This window comes from Cebidichthys violaceus, unplaced genomic scaffold, assembly GCF_023349555.1.
Source record: "Cebidichthys violaceus isolate CVI_PGR_0920_01 unplaced genomic scaffold, fCebVio1.0.p SCAF_17, whole genome shotgun sequence".
Taxonomy (NCBI): Eukaryota; Metazoa; Chordata; class Actinopteri; order Perciformes; family Stichaeidae; genus Cebidichthys; species Cebidichthys violaceus.
Window position 1 is genome coordinate 4966595 of NW_027176340.1, and position 14609 is coordinate 4981203.

Below are 14609 nucleotides of genomic sequence, written 5' to 3' on the forward strand. Positions count from 1 at the left end.
AAAGAAGAATAAGAAAAAGACATGGCCGAATGATAATTCAATATGATAATTTATTGTTTTTCATTTAAATCGTATCGTGATTAAATCATATATTGAGATACTGTGATACACAATTATGTTGACAAATTACATTTTTCCCCCTATAATTTATCTTGAAACTGTTATGTTCTTAGCCATAGTCAGTACTTTTCATTTGCCAAATATTTAATTGAAACAGGAGTATACAAAATAGGTTTTATCATGTGTGTATTTCATAAAGACTTTATTTGTCAAATTCCCATAATACTATATTGTGATATCGTTATCGAGAGATGAAATGAAGAAAATAGAAGATTTTGGCCATAAAAGACTCATCAGACAGGACATCCCATCCGGATATTGTGAAGACATTCATTTGTACAGTTTGAGCAATGTTGACAATCCAATTCACTTACATGCCTTTGAAAGGTTCAATGAAGCTATTGGAGTACCCCAAAGAAACCCACATGAACACTGGGAGTGCATGCAAACACTAGATGTTCAAGAATTGATCAGGAGCCAGATCACAACTCCAGAGGCCATGGGACATTTCTCTGACCTGGGCAAGAGGTGAAAGTCACAGCAAAAGTGAATTTGTATTTCTTATATGTGGAACATTGAAATACCACCAAAAACCTACAGTGATCAAACCTAAGTCCCTGTGTTAACCACTGAATCTCCCCAACTGAACGACCCTAAACCATTTCATGCTACTTGACCACCATCTCTGCAGCAAATAATACATTTTACAAGGCAGATTATCAGTAAAACAGCTGGCCAAACTGCACATTTACACTGAGGGAAAATAAGCATTTGTTGTTTTACATTTAGTTTTTGAAAGGAATAGCATGCATAAGAGTCTTCAGCCCAGTTCGCCATAATAATGGATCTTTTCAATCACAGGAGCCGTGTGACTTCTTGTCTGTGAGCTCTTTGTGATGCCCCGTGCTTTTTTAAGCATCTGTGTCCAGCGTGAGCAGAGATAGACGTTATGGTTACGGAGAGCACCTAATGGAAAGACAGGATTTGGTCACAGATGGGGGGTCAAGTGATCTTCCTTCTCTGGAAGGATCTTTCAGAGGGTTGTGGTGAGACTAATTGTGATAGCATGCAAAATGGAGGCATTACTTTTATCTTCATTAACAAAGAGACTTTTTCTTTTTCTGTTACTTTTTTTTTGTCGAAGATGTCTCTACTATTGCAGCCACTGATTAAAGCAGAAATGTTGTGTTCTTTGGAATTGAGAGGCATGTGGTTGCTTTCCTCGGTCAACAAAGTAGGGAGTGTTGTGGGTGATACACAACCTATTTCATGAGACAAATGTGTTAAATACGAACACACACTAATAACTGATACTGTTACTTTGAACAGCTTTTATTTGTCACTAATTACGTAGTAACTGCATTCATTTGCCAAAGCAAACTGTTCTCTGGTTACATTTTCAAACATTTGAGAAGAATATGTGTAGAATGCTGTTTTCCATCATTTCCATCTTGTACAACACAACCTCTTCAACAGCTTTAGCTTTGAGAAATGAACCAACTCCTGTAGGGCTTAAACACGGTCTGATGGGATATCATGTAAGTCTTCAAAGACCAGGATAATATTTCAGAAACAGGAAGTTCACAGGATAATCGTGATCAACTCATTGAAATTGGTTTGTAAACTGCGCTTTCAATTATGTTTGAATTACTTTAAATCTTCTCCAGCACCAGAAACAGGAAAATGCGCACAAAAAAAAAAGCTATTTGGCCTAATAAAAATTTGGCCTATTTTATTTGACAGCTACATTGCAGACACAGATTCACATACATATCATATCCTGCGATCAATGTATAAAATATGAAAAATTGTTACAGATTAAACTGCCAGTATACTAAGTAGTTACAATTACCTTCATCTCGAGCAGCTACAACAGTAAAATGCTTCTTACATGTTTATGCAACTGCAAAATTTGCAAATTTCCTTTTTTATTTTGCTGATCATTTACAGTATTCTTCAGGACTACATTTTGAATGCAGGACTTTTACATTGTGGTACTACTACTTTTACTTAATTAAAGGATCTGAATACTTCTTCCACCACCGTCAGCGTCCAGCTAGTACAAAAGGCGTTCACATACACACTGATTTCTCCTTTAATTCTGTTTATGTCGCTTTACTTAATCAATTTCTGTGTTCAGCTCAGCGGAGTAAAATGCACTGACATCTCAGCTATGCATTCATCAGTTTGCAATAGTCATTTAGTTATATATAATACGATCTGGGTTTAAAAAAAACAAAAAAACACTGTGAACCCCTGTTTAGAAATGATAATACATTTTGATAATAGATTTTTTGAAAAGCCACTTGATTCACAATTGACATTATGAAACAATTAACATCCGGTGAGATTCCAGATTCCAGATGTTTATTGTCACTCCGATTATACGAGTTCAATCGTGTGAAATGCTTTCACTGGGAGGCTCCATAAAAGAAAATAACAAAATATACTCCAATAAATATGATAACACACATATAAGAAGCAATACAAATGCCCTTCTAAGTCCACAAACAACAGTAAGAGTTTGCATACGGGGTAACTATAGCCCGTTAAAGGTAATATTTTTGGTCAAATTCAGTAAGCACATCATTTTGTGGCTTCTGCTATAAGGGTTCGTGACCTGCTTCCTGTGCTGCTGCTCTCCCCAGACCTCAGCTGGCAGAGCTGAAACGGCAGAGCCACACTGGTAGGTTGTGTGAGAGGACAAGTGGATTTGGCATGCACATCAGAGCGTGATACCCAAGAATTTTGGTCCTATCACATGCCACACACACACACACACACACACACACAGACAGACACACACACTCACACAAGTACAACACGCACACAGAGCATTCTTGGTCGTGTAAAATGGATTGTAACACTGGCCACTGTAATGAAATGATGCCAGCAACCCACAGTATTCCTTTACAGGCAAACTCTCTAAAGGTTTCCGTGTACTCTGTGTCCAGTGTTGTTACAGCATTAAAAGGAGTTTTAGCAAATGTATATTTTTACATCGTAAATAATCTCTGTTTCCTGTTACTGCAGGCAGAATGGTAAAGCAGCCGTACTTCATATTCCTCATGTTCAGTTTACTGGACAGAACACAGACAGGTTTGACAAACTTAAAAGATTTTGTTTTTCTTTGACCAATTTTAAAAAAAACATACCAATTAATAGAAAAACCCTTGTGGTTGTATAGTCAAACCTTTGAAGGGATTTTGAGCAAAGTGATCAACGGGGACAAATTCTTCCAAAATACTCGTTTGCTGATTTAGTCTCAGTCATGTTCATACATGCTTCAGGGAAATCTGTTCATCTGTGATCTTTCACATTCGGTGTAAGTGTAACCTGTTTATTGAAGACCCAGTAGCAATGCAGAGATTACTCCTTGTGTAGCTGTAATGATGCCCCTCTCTTAGGAAGCTGACACTAAACCAAAAAGGTGTCTTATCTTAGGGACATCGTAGGCGGCCATGACAAGTTATACACCATTTAAAATGTTGCATTATCTGAATGCGTTTGTGCCGGTCGGAGGCGAATCATCAAAGACACGAGATCAGCGGTTGGCTTTGACATGGCACCTTGTTTACGCACAACTCAGAGAAGCAGGCATCGCGTTAAACTCTCACGACCAACGCCGTCCTCACACACACAAACGTATAACAAACTGGTGTTGAAGTGAAAGTGTGATATCTTGTGACAGTGAAACAGAAAGAGGTGCTTTATTGGTTTTCTGTTGTGTTGAACAGAAGAGGACAGGTGAGCTCTGCTGTGTGGTGATAAGAGCCTCAGGATATGCAGACAACAGGTCTCTTAATGCATTGTTTAAGGAGGATAAAGGAGCGCTTTTGCACCTCCTGAGACGCTGAGGAGACAACAGCCATCATCGTGGCTTTGTCATGTGCCTTGTATTTTGTACTGATTTGTTTCCCTGTTACTTCCTGGCTTCAAATAGGGAGATAGCTCTTCTTCGGAGACTTCAGATTGTCTGTCTTTGTGCAGTGAATTGTCCACCGTCTCCATTGTCTTCATTCTTTCCTCCAGACCTCTATCTCCAGTGTCGCATCCCCAGTTTGTTCTGCTTGTGCCAAGTGAGGGTGCTGTTGAGGGTACACTGAATTCACACTATAATGAACAGTGACAGGATGTCAACCCCCAGCCCGCTGCTGCCACCCCTGCACCCACCTGCACCCTTCCAGCTGAGTCTGCCTGTTTGTGTGATGTCACCCGCAAACCTCGCTTCTTTCCACAGAGTTGTTTCTCTCTGCAGAGCCGATCTGATGGTGTTGCAACAAGGAGGCAACATTCACTCTCTCTTTTCTCCCAGCTTTGTCTGATATGAGTGATTTTTCTCCTAATTTTTACCACAGTTGCGCCATCATTTGGTATTTTCCATGTCCCGTTTGTCCTCGCTCTGATACCTCTGATCTCCTTGGAAATCCGGAGAAAGCTGCCCTCTCTAAGTGGCCTTTGGCTGTGTTTGATCACTGGTTGAGTTATAGATGTCTCTGTGAGTCATAACTCAGACGCAAGACTCAGATGACAACATAACATATGTTGTTTTCCCACTCCACTACCACACGCTGTGTGTGAATAGAGTATGCATTGAAATAGGAAAGAGTAAGGTCTTAGTGGGATGTCTTGTACAGAAGAAGCTCCCAGGCTTTTTGACTTTAAATTCAACGCTGTCTACTTGTGACCAACCAAAGATCAACCAAACGAATGGAGCTTCTCTCTCATTTTAAGGACTTTTGAGTCCTGAAGAGGTAGACATTTTCAGTGTTTAGCGAAGGAAAAAGAAAAATTAGAAGAAAAAAACCAACTAATTTTGCGTAACAGATCTTTTTTTTCGGATACTATCCAATCGGTCCTCAGAGAGTCAGGATTCAAAAAAGGACTGTAGTGCTGGATTGTTGTAGAGTCTTTATGGTTGTAATAAATGGGGTTGTCTGTTGTTCTTTTGGAAAAAGTGTTACATTTTCCAAACTTGCTGCCTCGCCTTGCTGACTTTATTTTGTGTTTCTTACATATATTCTGTATAAAGCCAGCTAGGAGGAGACTGTGGGAGTTCAAGCAAGGTTCACACGTTGGCTAACATGTTCCAAATGAGTGTGAGGAATGCTCCTTGCTCTCCTTATTAACCAAACAACACCTTGTCAGACCCTTCATGCCTGTTCAGCGCTCCTCCCTGTGCCACACATAATGAGATGATTATCTCAAATCAGCTTTCTTTAGTTAAAGTTACAACCCAAAGTAAGCTTTTAGCCAGTCTCTTCCTCAGAGCGCATTTTATACGCTCTCTCTCTCTATCGTGATAAAATATTTCCCATAAGGAAGTGATTACACATTTAGATAATTCTGAGCAGATGTGAAAAAGTCTCAACAAGTTAACAAGGCTGTGGTGGAAGTGCAGATCTTGTCACTGTTGAAGCAGAAGGAAACTCTCTCCAGAGTCGTAAGCAGTGGAGGTAAAATATGAATGGACGGAAGATGATGGAAAAATGATTGTTCACTATTTTTTGGCGCTTCTTGCACTCAGAAACTTCCTCCTTGAAATCGTTGGGTGGCAGTTTATCACATATGACCACGGTGTTGTTACACGCAGGCGGATCTCACATGCAACAATTCCAAAGTCGACACAGTCGAGGCCTGCCATCATAGGAAAAGTTGCTTATGAGTCGCGTGTCGAGTACAGATGTAAGACTATTTTTAAAAACAGAACTTGCCTACAGCATTAATATGCCCACAAAATGGAAAATGCTTCAGGAAACTATTGAATTATATTCATAAATTTCTTTATTTGTTTATACTTCAGGCCAGCAGGGATCATAAGACAGCTTTTTTTTTTTTAAGAACTAAATTGTATATTATAAAAACAGGATGTTAAACAGTTTTCACGGTCTATATTCTCCCATTTAAAAAAAAACAAGGTTATTCTTTTTTTCATTTTATTAACAGTACGCAGACAATGCAGAACAGAGGAATATCTTCTCCGACCGACATCTTTCAGAATGTGAATTTGCTGTCGTAATATCTGCTGTACTGCAGAAATAAAACAACACATAATCTAAAGATATTCTGCACAGCATTCACTAAAGACAAAAAGTGTTGTTTGTTTACATTCAACACTCCCCTCTCACTTACTGGAAGAATAAAGCACAATTTAAATACAGTGCAAAATAATGTTTGTATACACTTAATGCCTGTGCTTCTCGCCTTTGTTCGGCTCAGACAAAGATAAAGCCTAAATTGGCGATGCCTCTCATCAAAGGTGTTTTCTCTTTGTGCTCCTCAATGTGAATAGCTAAACGTTGTGTATAGAGAAAATAAATGTAGATAGGAGATGGGGGGAAAGTGTTCACCTACAAGCAAAAAAGAAACTTTGGTAATTGGCATAACACAAATAATGAGAGGCGATGTAGGAAAGTGTTTGAAGAGCGGTGCTGATCAAGATAAGATTGGAGACAGTATCATGAGAGAGAGGAAGTGTTTTTCTGTCTGCTGCAGCTGAAAGGAAACTTAAATGACAGAGTTACTTATATGAGCCAGACGCTGAGCCGAACCCTGCAGAAACAACCAGGATAAATGGAGTTCAGGGTGTGACGGGGACGAGTGGGATGCAGATGCCACTTGTGGTCAAATAATTAAAAAGAAACATTAATTTATTCGCACAAACATTAGGAATACTGAAACTGGAGCAGTATCACATGAAGGTGCCCAATGTGGCTTTTCTCCAAATAAATCAACTGATTGAAAAAGTGGAACAGTAGTCGCCCACTAGTGGACATGGTGCCACAACAATGTTAATAAACAAACCAACATACTAAAATAACCCAGAAAATAGAGACCCACTGCAGGCCTTTGCAAGATTAAAATTAACTGTTAATGCTGCATTTTTTTTAGCTCTCAGTTTGTTCTTCCTGGAGTTCTAGTGAAAGTAGAACTGGCTCAAAACGTTTAAAGAGGTGACTGTAATTGTTCTATTTAACACTTCTGGATTTAGTTTACTGTAAGCTGAAGTAACACATTTAAGGAGGCGTCATCATTTTACATCATGTAGCTGCATTCAAAATGACCATGAACGTGATGTTACATCAAGAACAATTTGAACACAGACCAACAAACAACTCCACGATGAAGTGCGATTCAAGTGCTGCAATAAATGTTGCCTTTGGTAAACTTGTATGTCTTTTTCAGCTCTAAAGTTTGTTTGTTTTAATTTTTTTTAGTATTGTTGTAGAGGTGTAATTGCAACATTACATTAAATAATGTGGACCAAAATTCTTAAAATACCTAAAACAAACAAAAACATCAGATTGCAAGATGAACTGTTGTTTACATATTTCAGTCTCGTGTCTTTATGTTTGCGAAAGTATTACAAACTGAAAACCATCATATTTAATTTCATAATCATGTAAATGATCCAGCATTTCTCTGCACACTCTTTTCTTTTGGGTGTAATCGTCAACAGCTGCATAACAAATGAATAACAGGCTAATAATGATTAGGATAACAGAGGCCAGACCTGATATTTGCTGGGGTTATTAGCTCTATTTGCGTGTCTGTGTGATTTAAAAAAAAAAAATTAAAAAAAAACCTGTTGTAGCTTCAGAGAAACAGAGAGGTGACATATTTGTAAAATAACGTGTTTTCCATAAGAGAAATGTGCTATTGTTTGGATTTCGCGTGATTGATGCTTGACTTAATCCAGTGCTCTTTGCGCCTTCCCAGGAGGGTGAGGCGCTCTCTTTGTGCTTCTCTGTCCCATGTGAAGCAAACCAAAGCGGGAGAGTGAGGGTCATAGCTATTCGGCAGGGTACCAGATCCTTCCCACCGGCACATCTGCATGTGAAATCGCCATTTCACCCCTCCACACTCCCTAATTGTTGCTAAAATTATTTGTGAAATTGCCTTCCACCAGGAGTGTTTTCCACGGCAATTGTCACACAATTTCATATGCACGGTGGGCCCACAGAGTTGACACATGCACCTTTTCTTTTCTGCCATATGTGCTCTTTTTATTCGTGTTTAATAGTGGCGTATTATTTGTTTTTAACAATTACCTTTAAGCAATTACTCTTGTGCGTACTTGAGGGCAAGTCAACCTGTTGTCATCAATAGCGGGTCGATCCAAATGTTGTAATTACCACAGCGGCTATAGGAGCGATTTACACGTTCATGCTGCGCACATTTACTTAATTGAAAGGTTAACAAGCCAAAAGCATCTTATAGTCTAACCTTCGCCAGCGCTGCTTGTGCGCAGCCTTTGTCCGTTCAGGAAGCACATCATCAACTCCTGACTCAAGTATTTTGGGCCGTGATTTTCATTCACATGAAGCTCTGCGTATATTTACCGTGTTATGGAGGAATAACGTGTCATGTTTTATCAATAATATAATGGTTTTGGTCAATTGATTCAATTAATACTATTTTTTTTCTGATTATGTTATTTTTATCGGAATTTAATTGTTAATCAGCAGGCAATACGTATATTGCAATTGTGTTCGAACGACATTATTATACTTTAAATGTAATGCTATAGAAGTAGTTTGTGTGCAATATATATGTTTCAGTTGCTCGAGTTTCGTCTATATCAAGCAAAGAAGGAAAGAAAGAAAGAAAGAAAGAAAGAAAGAAAGAGGGAATGGAAATATCACCATATAAAAGCATTAATATTCCACAGGTTCGAACAGCTGAATGTCAGGGAAGCAGACGCATTTTGAAAAGACAGGCTTTAGAATAACATTTAGACATAATAACATTTTGAACTGCTTTTTGGTGTATGGAGTCGGGGAGGCAGCAGTGAATTAAAAGTGGAATGTGTTGCTCTGATTGGTCGGTTGGCTCCTGGCTAAACCCACTCGCTTTCATCCATAAAAGAAAGGCCAGGCAGCCTATGGGAGCGCTCGGCTGTCTCCTCCTACGACATGCACGAAAGTTGGCCACTTAAACTACTTCCCACCAGCCAGCAGGCATTATACTGAGCCCAAACTACACCAAGGGAAAAGAATAACAGTGCATTTTCTCCAACTCGTACACACAACTTGAAGTGCTCCATTTTGCAGACTTCCCAATTCGAAGAGGTTGTTAATTTATTTGCAGCAGCTGTTATTATATTACATATATATTTGGCACGTTCATCGCACCAGAGGAGAGCATCATTTTTTCCCCGGTGGAAGAAGGGCTTGTCCAGATTCTCCGCCTGGGATTGGGATTTGACAGCAGACCGAGCATCATATTGATCATTTTGAAGACATTCCGTTTTTTAACTTGGACTGGAGTCCGCTTTGTTGTTTGTCAAAGTAGCTAAATGATGGCTACACTACCAGGAACGATGCCTCGGATGATGCGCCCTGCGCCAGGCCAGAACTACCCCCGAACCGGCTTCCCCCTGGAAGGTAAGATAAATGTCAACGTGTGTTTGATGTTTGAACTTGTGCCGTGTGACAAAACTCATCAGTACTCCGCTCTGATAGTCACACACGGCGCAGTGCGTTACCGGCGACATGCTGGGAAATAAAAAGGTGGGTGAACAAATTCGACCTCCAGTCAGTGATGATTAAAGTGAACAACCTGAATCAGAAGTGAATTATAGTTGCAGGGAAAGCATCAGCTCGTGCTTTGATAAAGAACCCACAGCCTTTTAAAATACCTCGTGTGTTTTGATTTAGCCAGATGATATTTTCTAGGAATGTATGTATTTGTAACTGGTTTTAATTTATTTGTGTTTAGACAGATATACTCTCAGCAATTCCTTATTATTATTATACATAATCTGCCCGAAATGTTGGTATTAATCACGGTTTTTATTTTGTTATTTGTGTATTTGTTTTATGTTTTTGATGCTTTGATTTTTAAATTATGGGTTGATTGTATTAGTAATAATAGGTCCAGAAAATGTTTTTATTTTAAATTATTCTTTGAACTAAAATTGAAGCCAACCTGACAGAAATGTATCTTCATAATACTTTAAGATGACAGATGAGCAGACTCTTTTTTGATTTGTTTTACTTTGGGACATTTTAAGCAACATTTATTTTAGTCCAGCTTCAATTGTTACAGACACACACACACACACACACACACACACACACACACACACACACACACACACACACACACACTCACACACACGCACACACACAAAAAGCAATCTAATTGGTAATTTTTTTTTTAACTTCGATGCCCACTCTCAAGTCGTCTGAACATATGGGCGGAAAAAAAGATCACTTCGTATTTGCATGCATTTATGGAAACAGTTTTCCCATTACACCCAGTTCGTGCTCAAGTGCTCTGGACTGAAATGTACAAAAAACACGTAGCTCGCAAGTTACTCGAGCTGCGGGATTTGTTCAAGTGTCCTGCTGCTGGAAATGGCAATAATACACACAGCAAAGAGATGACTCAAAGGATCACATCAATATTTGTACAGCATGACTAGGAATAATCAAGGTGGGAAGTGTCACCCTCTTTAGTGTCTCTTGAATGTGAAATTGGATCCTGAAGTGGCCTCGGATACATGCTGTCAGACAGACTGACGATGGATGAATTTGGCACGACGCTCTCTTGAAAATGTATAATGTGGTAATGTGCGTAAACTGCGTCCCATTAAAAGTCAGTAACACAGCAAACACGTCGCTATTTGACTATAACTCAAGCACATTTCGCTTCACACAGCCGCCATTGACGTGAACATTTAGTTAGAGGACAGGATGTGTTGTCGTTGTTTTTGTTGTTTCTGAGACTTTTATTGTTTATTGTGGCGCAGTATCCACCCCTCTGGGCCAGGGTAGGGTGAACCAGCTTGGCGGTGTGTTCATCAACGGGAGGCCCCTGCCAAATCACATCCGACACAAGATAGTGGAGATGGCCCACCACGGCATCCGACCCTGCGTAATCTCGCGACAACTGCGAGTTTCTCACGGTTGTGTCTCCAAGATCCTCTGCCGATACCAAGAGACCGGCTCGATCCGTCCGGGAGCCATAGGAGGCAGCAAGCCCAGGGTGAGTGGGATCCATGAACGGGTCTGTGGGTCGCGAGGTGCACGACACCTGAGTGATCTTGTGTTTATTACAATATGATAGAGTAGAGGGCACGACACGACAACAAAAAGAGTAGATCTCCTCTTTCGGGATTTTGTTTTGGCTGAATATTAATGATAATAATAATAATAATAATACATGACTTTTACATTTCAGCCCACCTGTAACATCCTTTCTTCGGTACTGGTCATAACAAACTGTGTAGCTGATATTTTGTTCTTGCTAAATATTTTAATGAATTTAAAAAATATCCATTTTAAAAATATAAAAACACGGAGGAGCCAGTTCCCATGATAATACGTGTTGTCTAAGGTGCTCAGTATTGCTTGATTATACAATATTGTATTTATTCAATACTAAATAATGGTACTATTATTTCCATTACAGTATTTGTATTATATATATTTCGGGGACACCGTTTTTCACTGGTGTTTTTTATTTCGTTTATAGTGCCGTTCAGACCTTTTAATGGTTGGCCTATTATTATTTGGTCTCATAATATTCCCACTAAAAAAAGGATTCGTATTTTTATAGTTTTGTCTTTTATTTTCAGCAGCCTAAATTTTAGGATCACATTTTTTTTCTTTGTCTTTAAAAAATGCCTCTCAATTAAAACTGAAATGTCTTCCTTTGTTTGCCCATTTCCTGCCTTTACATAATTTCAAACCTAAAGCAGGTGGCAACTCCTGACGTGGAGAAGCGTATCGAGGAGTACAAGAGAGAAAACCCCGGCATGTTCAGCTGGGAGATCCGGGATAAGCTGCTGAAGGACGGGGTGTGCGACAGAAGCACAGTTCCTTCAGGTGAGGCTTCATCTGGTAAGCTGCACTTTTTTTTTCTTATTACGAGCGAGCACTGCAGCATCACTTCTGAACATCACTTTGAATCCAACATGTTTTAAGCCCCAGTTACTGATAATAACATGTTTCAGTGTAGCAGGAAGCACACATTCAGCTATGTGACCCAGAAAAAAAAATCACCCTGTGCCTTTGGTGCTCAACAGATAATTTTCATTATTGTATTTATAGTGTAATTTTTCCTTTAATATAGACCTTTTTTTTTTCAACGCAGCTTCTTCATGTAAAACTTTTTTTCTGTGCTTTTTTTGTATGGTATCCTAAAAAATGTATGATAGGATTACAATGGTTCTTTTATGGGTTTTAGAGCTAATCACCCATTTATTTACCTTTTTGTTGCCATTAGTGAGCTCCATCAGCCGCGTATTGAGGGCCCGATTTGGCAAAAAAGATGACGAGGATGACTGTGATAAGAAGGATGAAGATGGAGAAAAGAAAACAAAGCATAGCATCGATGGCATCCTCGGTGATAAATGTAAGTTAACAGCAGAAATTATATGGCCCTTTTGTATATGTCTGAAATAACAAATTATCATTATTATTATTATCATTATTATTTAGGGTAAATTGCAGCCTTGTAAGCAGGGAGCAAATGTTCTAACTAGACTTCCTACTTTACGTCCTCTTGGGAAATTGCCCCACATCCGAGCTGCAGCTAAACGCAGAATTTATTCCTGCTTTTAACTCCGAGCCAGCAGTTGTTCATTCACTCAATTATTTATGAGAGTCTTGGCAGAAGGTATTTAACTACTGAAAATTAATTTGTGTAGCGAATTCCTCCTCATTCACTCAGTCATTTAACGACCTCTAAATGACAGCTGACAGTTGACCCAATCACAATCGATGTCAGTTCACTGACATTTCACCACTTGTCAGTTAAAGTGGAAATCAATGTTCATATTATTATTTGCTCTATTAGTAATGCTGCGAGGAGGGGGAAATAAAGCTTTGACGCAGGTATTTGCTGTCAGTGTATTATACTAATGTATAATAATATTTACAAGTTTATATAAACCTTAAATGTATTGGTATCTCCTGTGGCATACAATGTATTAGCAGCATGCTTTATATAAAGATTAAATATATTATTACACGTGAGAAATAACACCCGGGGGACATTAGAAGGCATTATAAATTAAATGAGATAATGTGACATTTTTCCTGTTTTTAAATACGCTTTTAAATAAGAGTAGAGTTGTTTGAAATTTTCAAAGATGAAGGTTTTGATTTTATTGTCATATTTTATTGTCACGTTATGTTCAGTGTTTCACTGTTTGTTTCATTGTTATGGAGTGAAAAATGCACTGCTTCCAAACGATATGAAGGTTGGCTCTTTTGATTATCGAATATAAGTGAATGGGGTTTAGATAAGAGTCCACAAAAGCCTAATTTTTCCCTCAAAAAGACACTGCCAAAACATTTTCAAACTTGAAGATGAACTTCACGAGCAAAACCTCCCCTCCATTGACGCGTTTCTAAAGTGAAGAGTCCGAGGTACAAAAGCAAATCCTGGAAAGCAGGGCAGCGAAAAGGAGAGCATGGACCCGTCCATTCTCATTCAAAAAGCGGGTAAAAAAAATAGAGAAAACTTTGGACAAAGGGCAAGGAGAGACATAAAAGGAGATGAATTATTCAGTACGCCCCGCTGGTAGATAGTTTTGTAATTTTATATAATGGCCCTTTGGAGAAGAATCAGTTGATAGCGTGAAAACGGTCTCTTTTCTCTGTCACACCACGCGTTAATGTTATGAGAAAAATGTCAGAATTTTTTGCAAATGTTTCAAGTGACCATATAGATGGTTTGTGAACCCTTTTGGCTATAAATTACCAACATTTTTTTTTTTTGGAGAGTCTGCTCGTTACGCACAACTCTGTCGCGTAACAATGACCACATGTTTTCTGACAAATGTGATAGTTTGACTTGTAAAGTGTGAAATACTTTATCATTGATTGTCTACTGTTGGTGCAAAAAATATCCACATAACACTGCGTCTATTTTTTTTTTTTTTTTTCTTAGCGCTTCTTGTGTTTTAAATTGGGAGACTCAATTACGTTGCTATAAAAAGAGACGCATCCTCTGCGTAAAGCAGTTTAGACTACCGGCATCCGGATGGCATTTAATAATGTTAATACTTATTAGAGTAAGCACTGGAAACGATGGTTGCTGAATAGGTGGCTGTGTTCGTGCCGGGTGTAATAGCTCGCAGGCATGGTAAGAAATGTATTTATCCCCAATCAGCCCCTCACTCTCCGAGTTTGAAGCACAGCCCTTATGTGGAGAGGGGTTTTAAAGCAGATTAAATAGAGCCTTTTATTTCTTTTCACTTTCATCTCTGAGCGGAGCTCACAGTGGCTCGCCCAGGGCACAAAATTCATGAGATTTTTTTTTTTTTCGTTTACTTATCCAGATTTTAAGACTTTATTTATTTATCTATTTGTTTATTAGGCCTGTGTATTTGATTTTCTCAGGGGTTACATCACGGATTTATCCCAGCTCTAATCTAGCTTTATTTAACGTGTATTCAAACTGCTTAGCATTTTTACAATATTGTACATTTTATTTTGTTGCTTGGAGTCAGCTGTTATTCCTCAGAAACATGTAGCGGAAGTTAAACCAACCAAAGCTCAGCGCACATGCTCCGAAAATAGTTCGGCCTTGTC

The 14609-nt window shown here is 38.9% G+C and overlaps 1 protein-coding gene across 2 annotated transcripts in view; it reads left to right on the top strand.

Moving 5' to 3' along the window:
* The first annotated feature begins 9043 nt into the window (after positions 1 to 9043).
* The window catches only part of pax7a (paired box 7a), a 44246-nt gene continuing 38680 nt past the window's right edge, over positions 9044 to 14609 (top strand). Inside the window, exons 1-4 of one of the 2 annotated variants that reach the window (XM_068712281.1) lie at positions 9044 to 9446; positions 10817 to 11052; positions 11765 to 11909; positions 12295 to 12423. In XM_068712281.1, coding sequence (XP_068568382.1) covers positions 9359 to 9446; positions 10817 to 11052; positions 11765 to 11909; positions 12295 to 12423 — 598 coding nt within the window. In that variant the 5' untranslated portion in view covers positions 9044 to 9358. The remainder of the gene's footprint in view (positions 9447 to 10816; positions 11053 to 11764; positions 11910 to 12294; positions 12424 to 14609) is intronic. The other variant, XM_068712282.1, reaches the window with a different exon arrangement.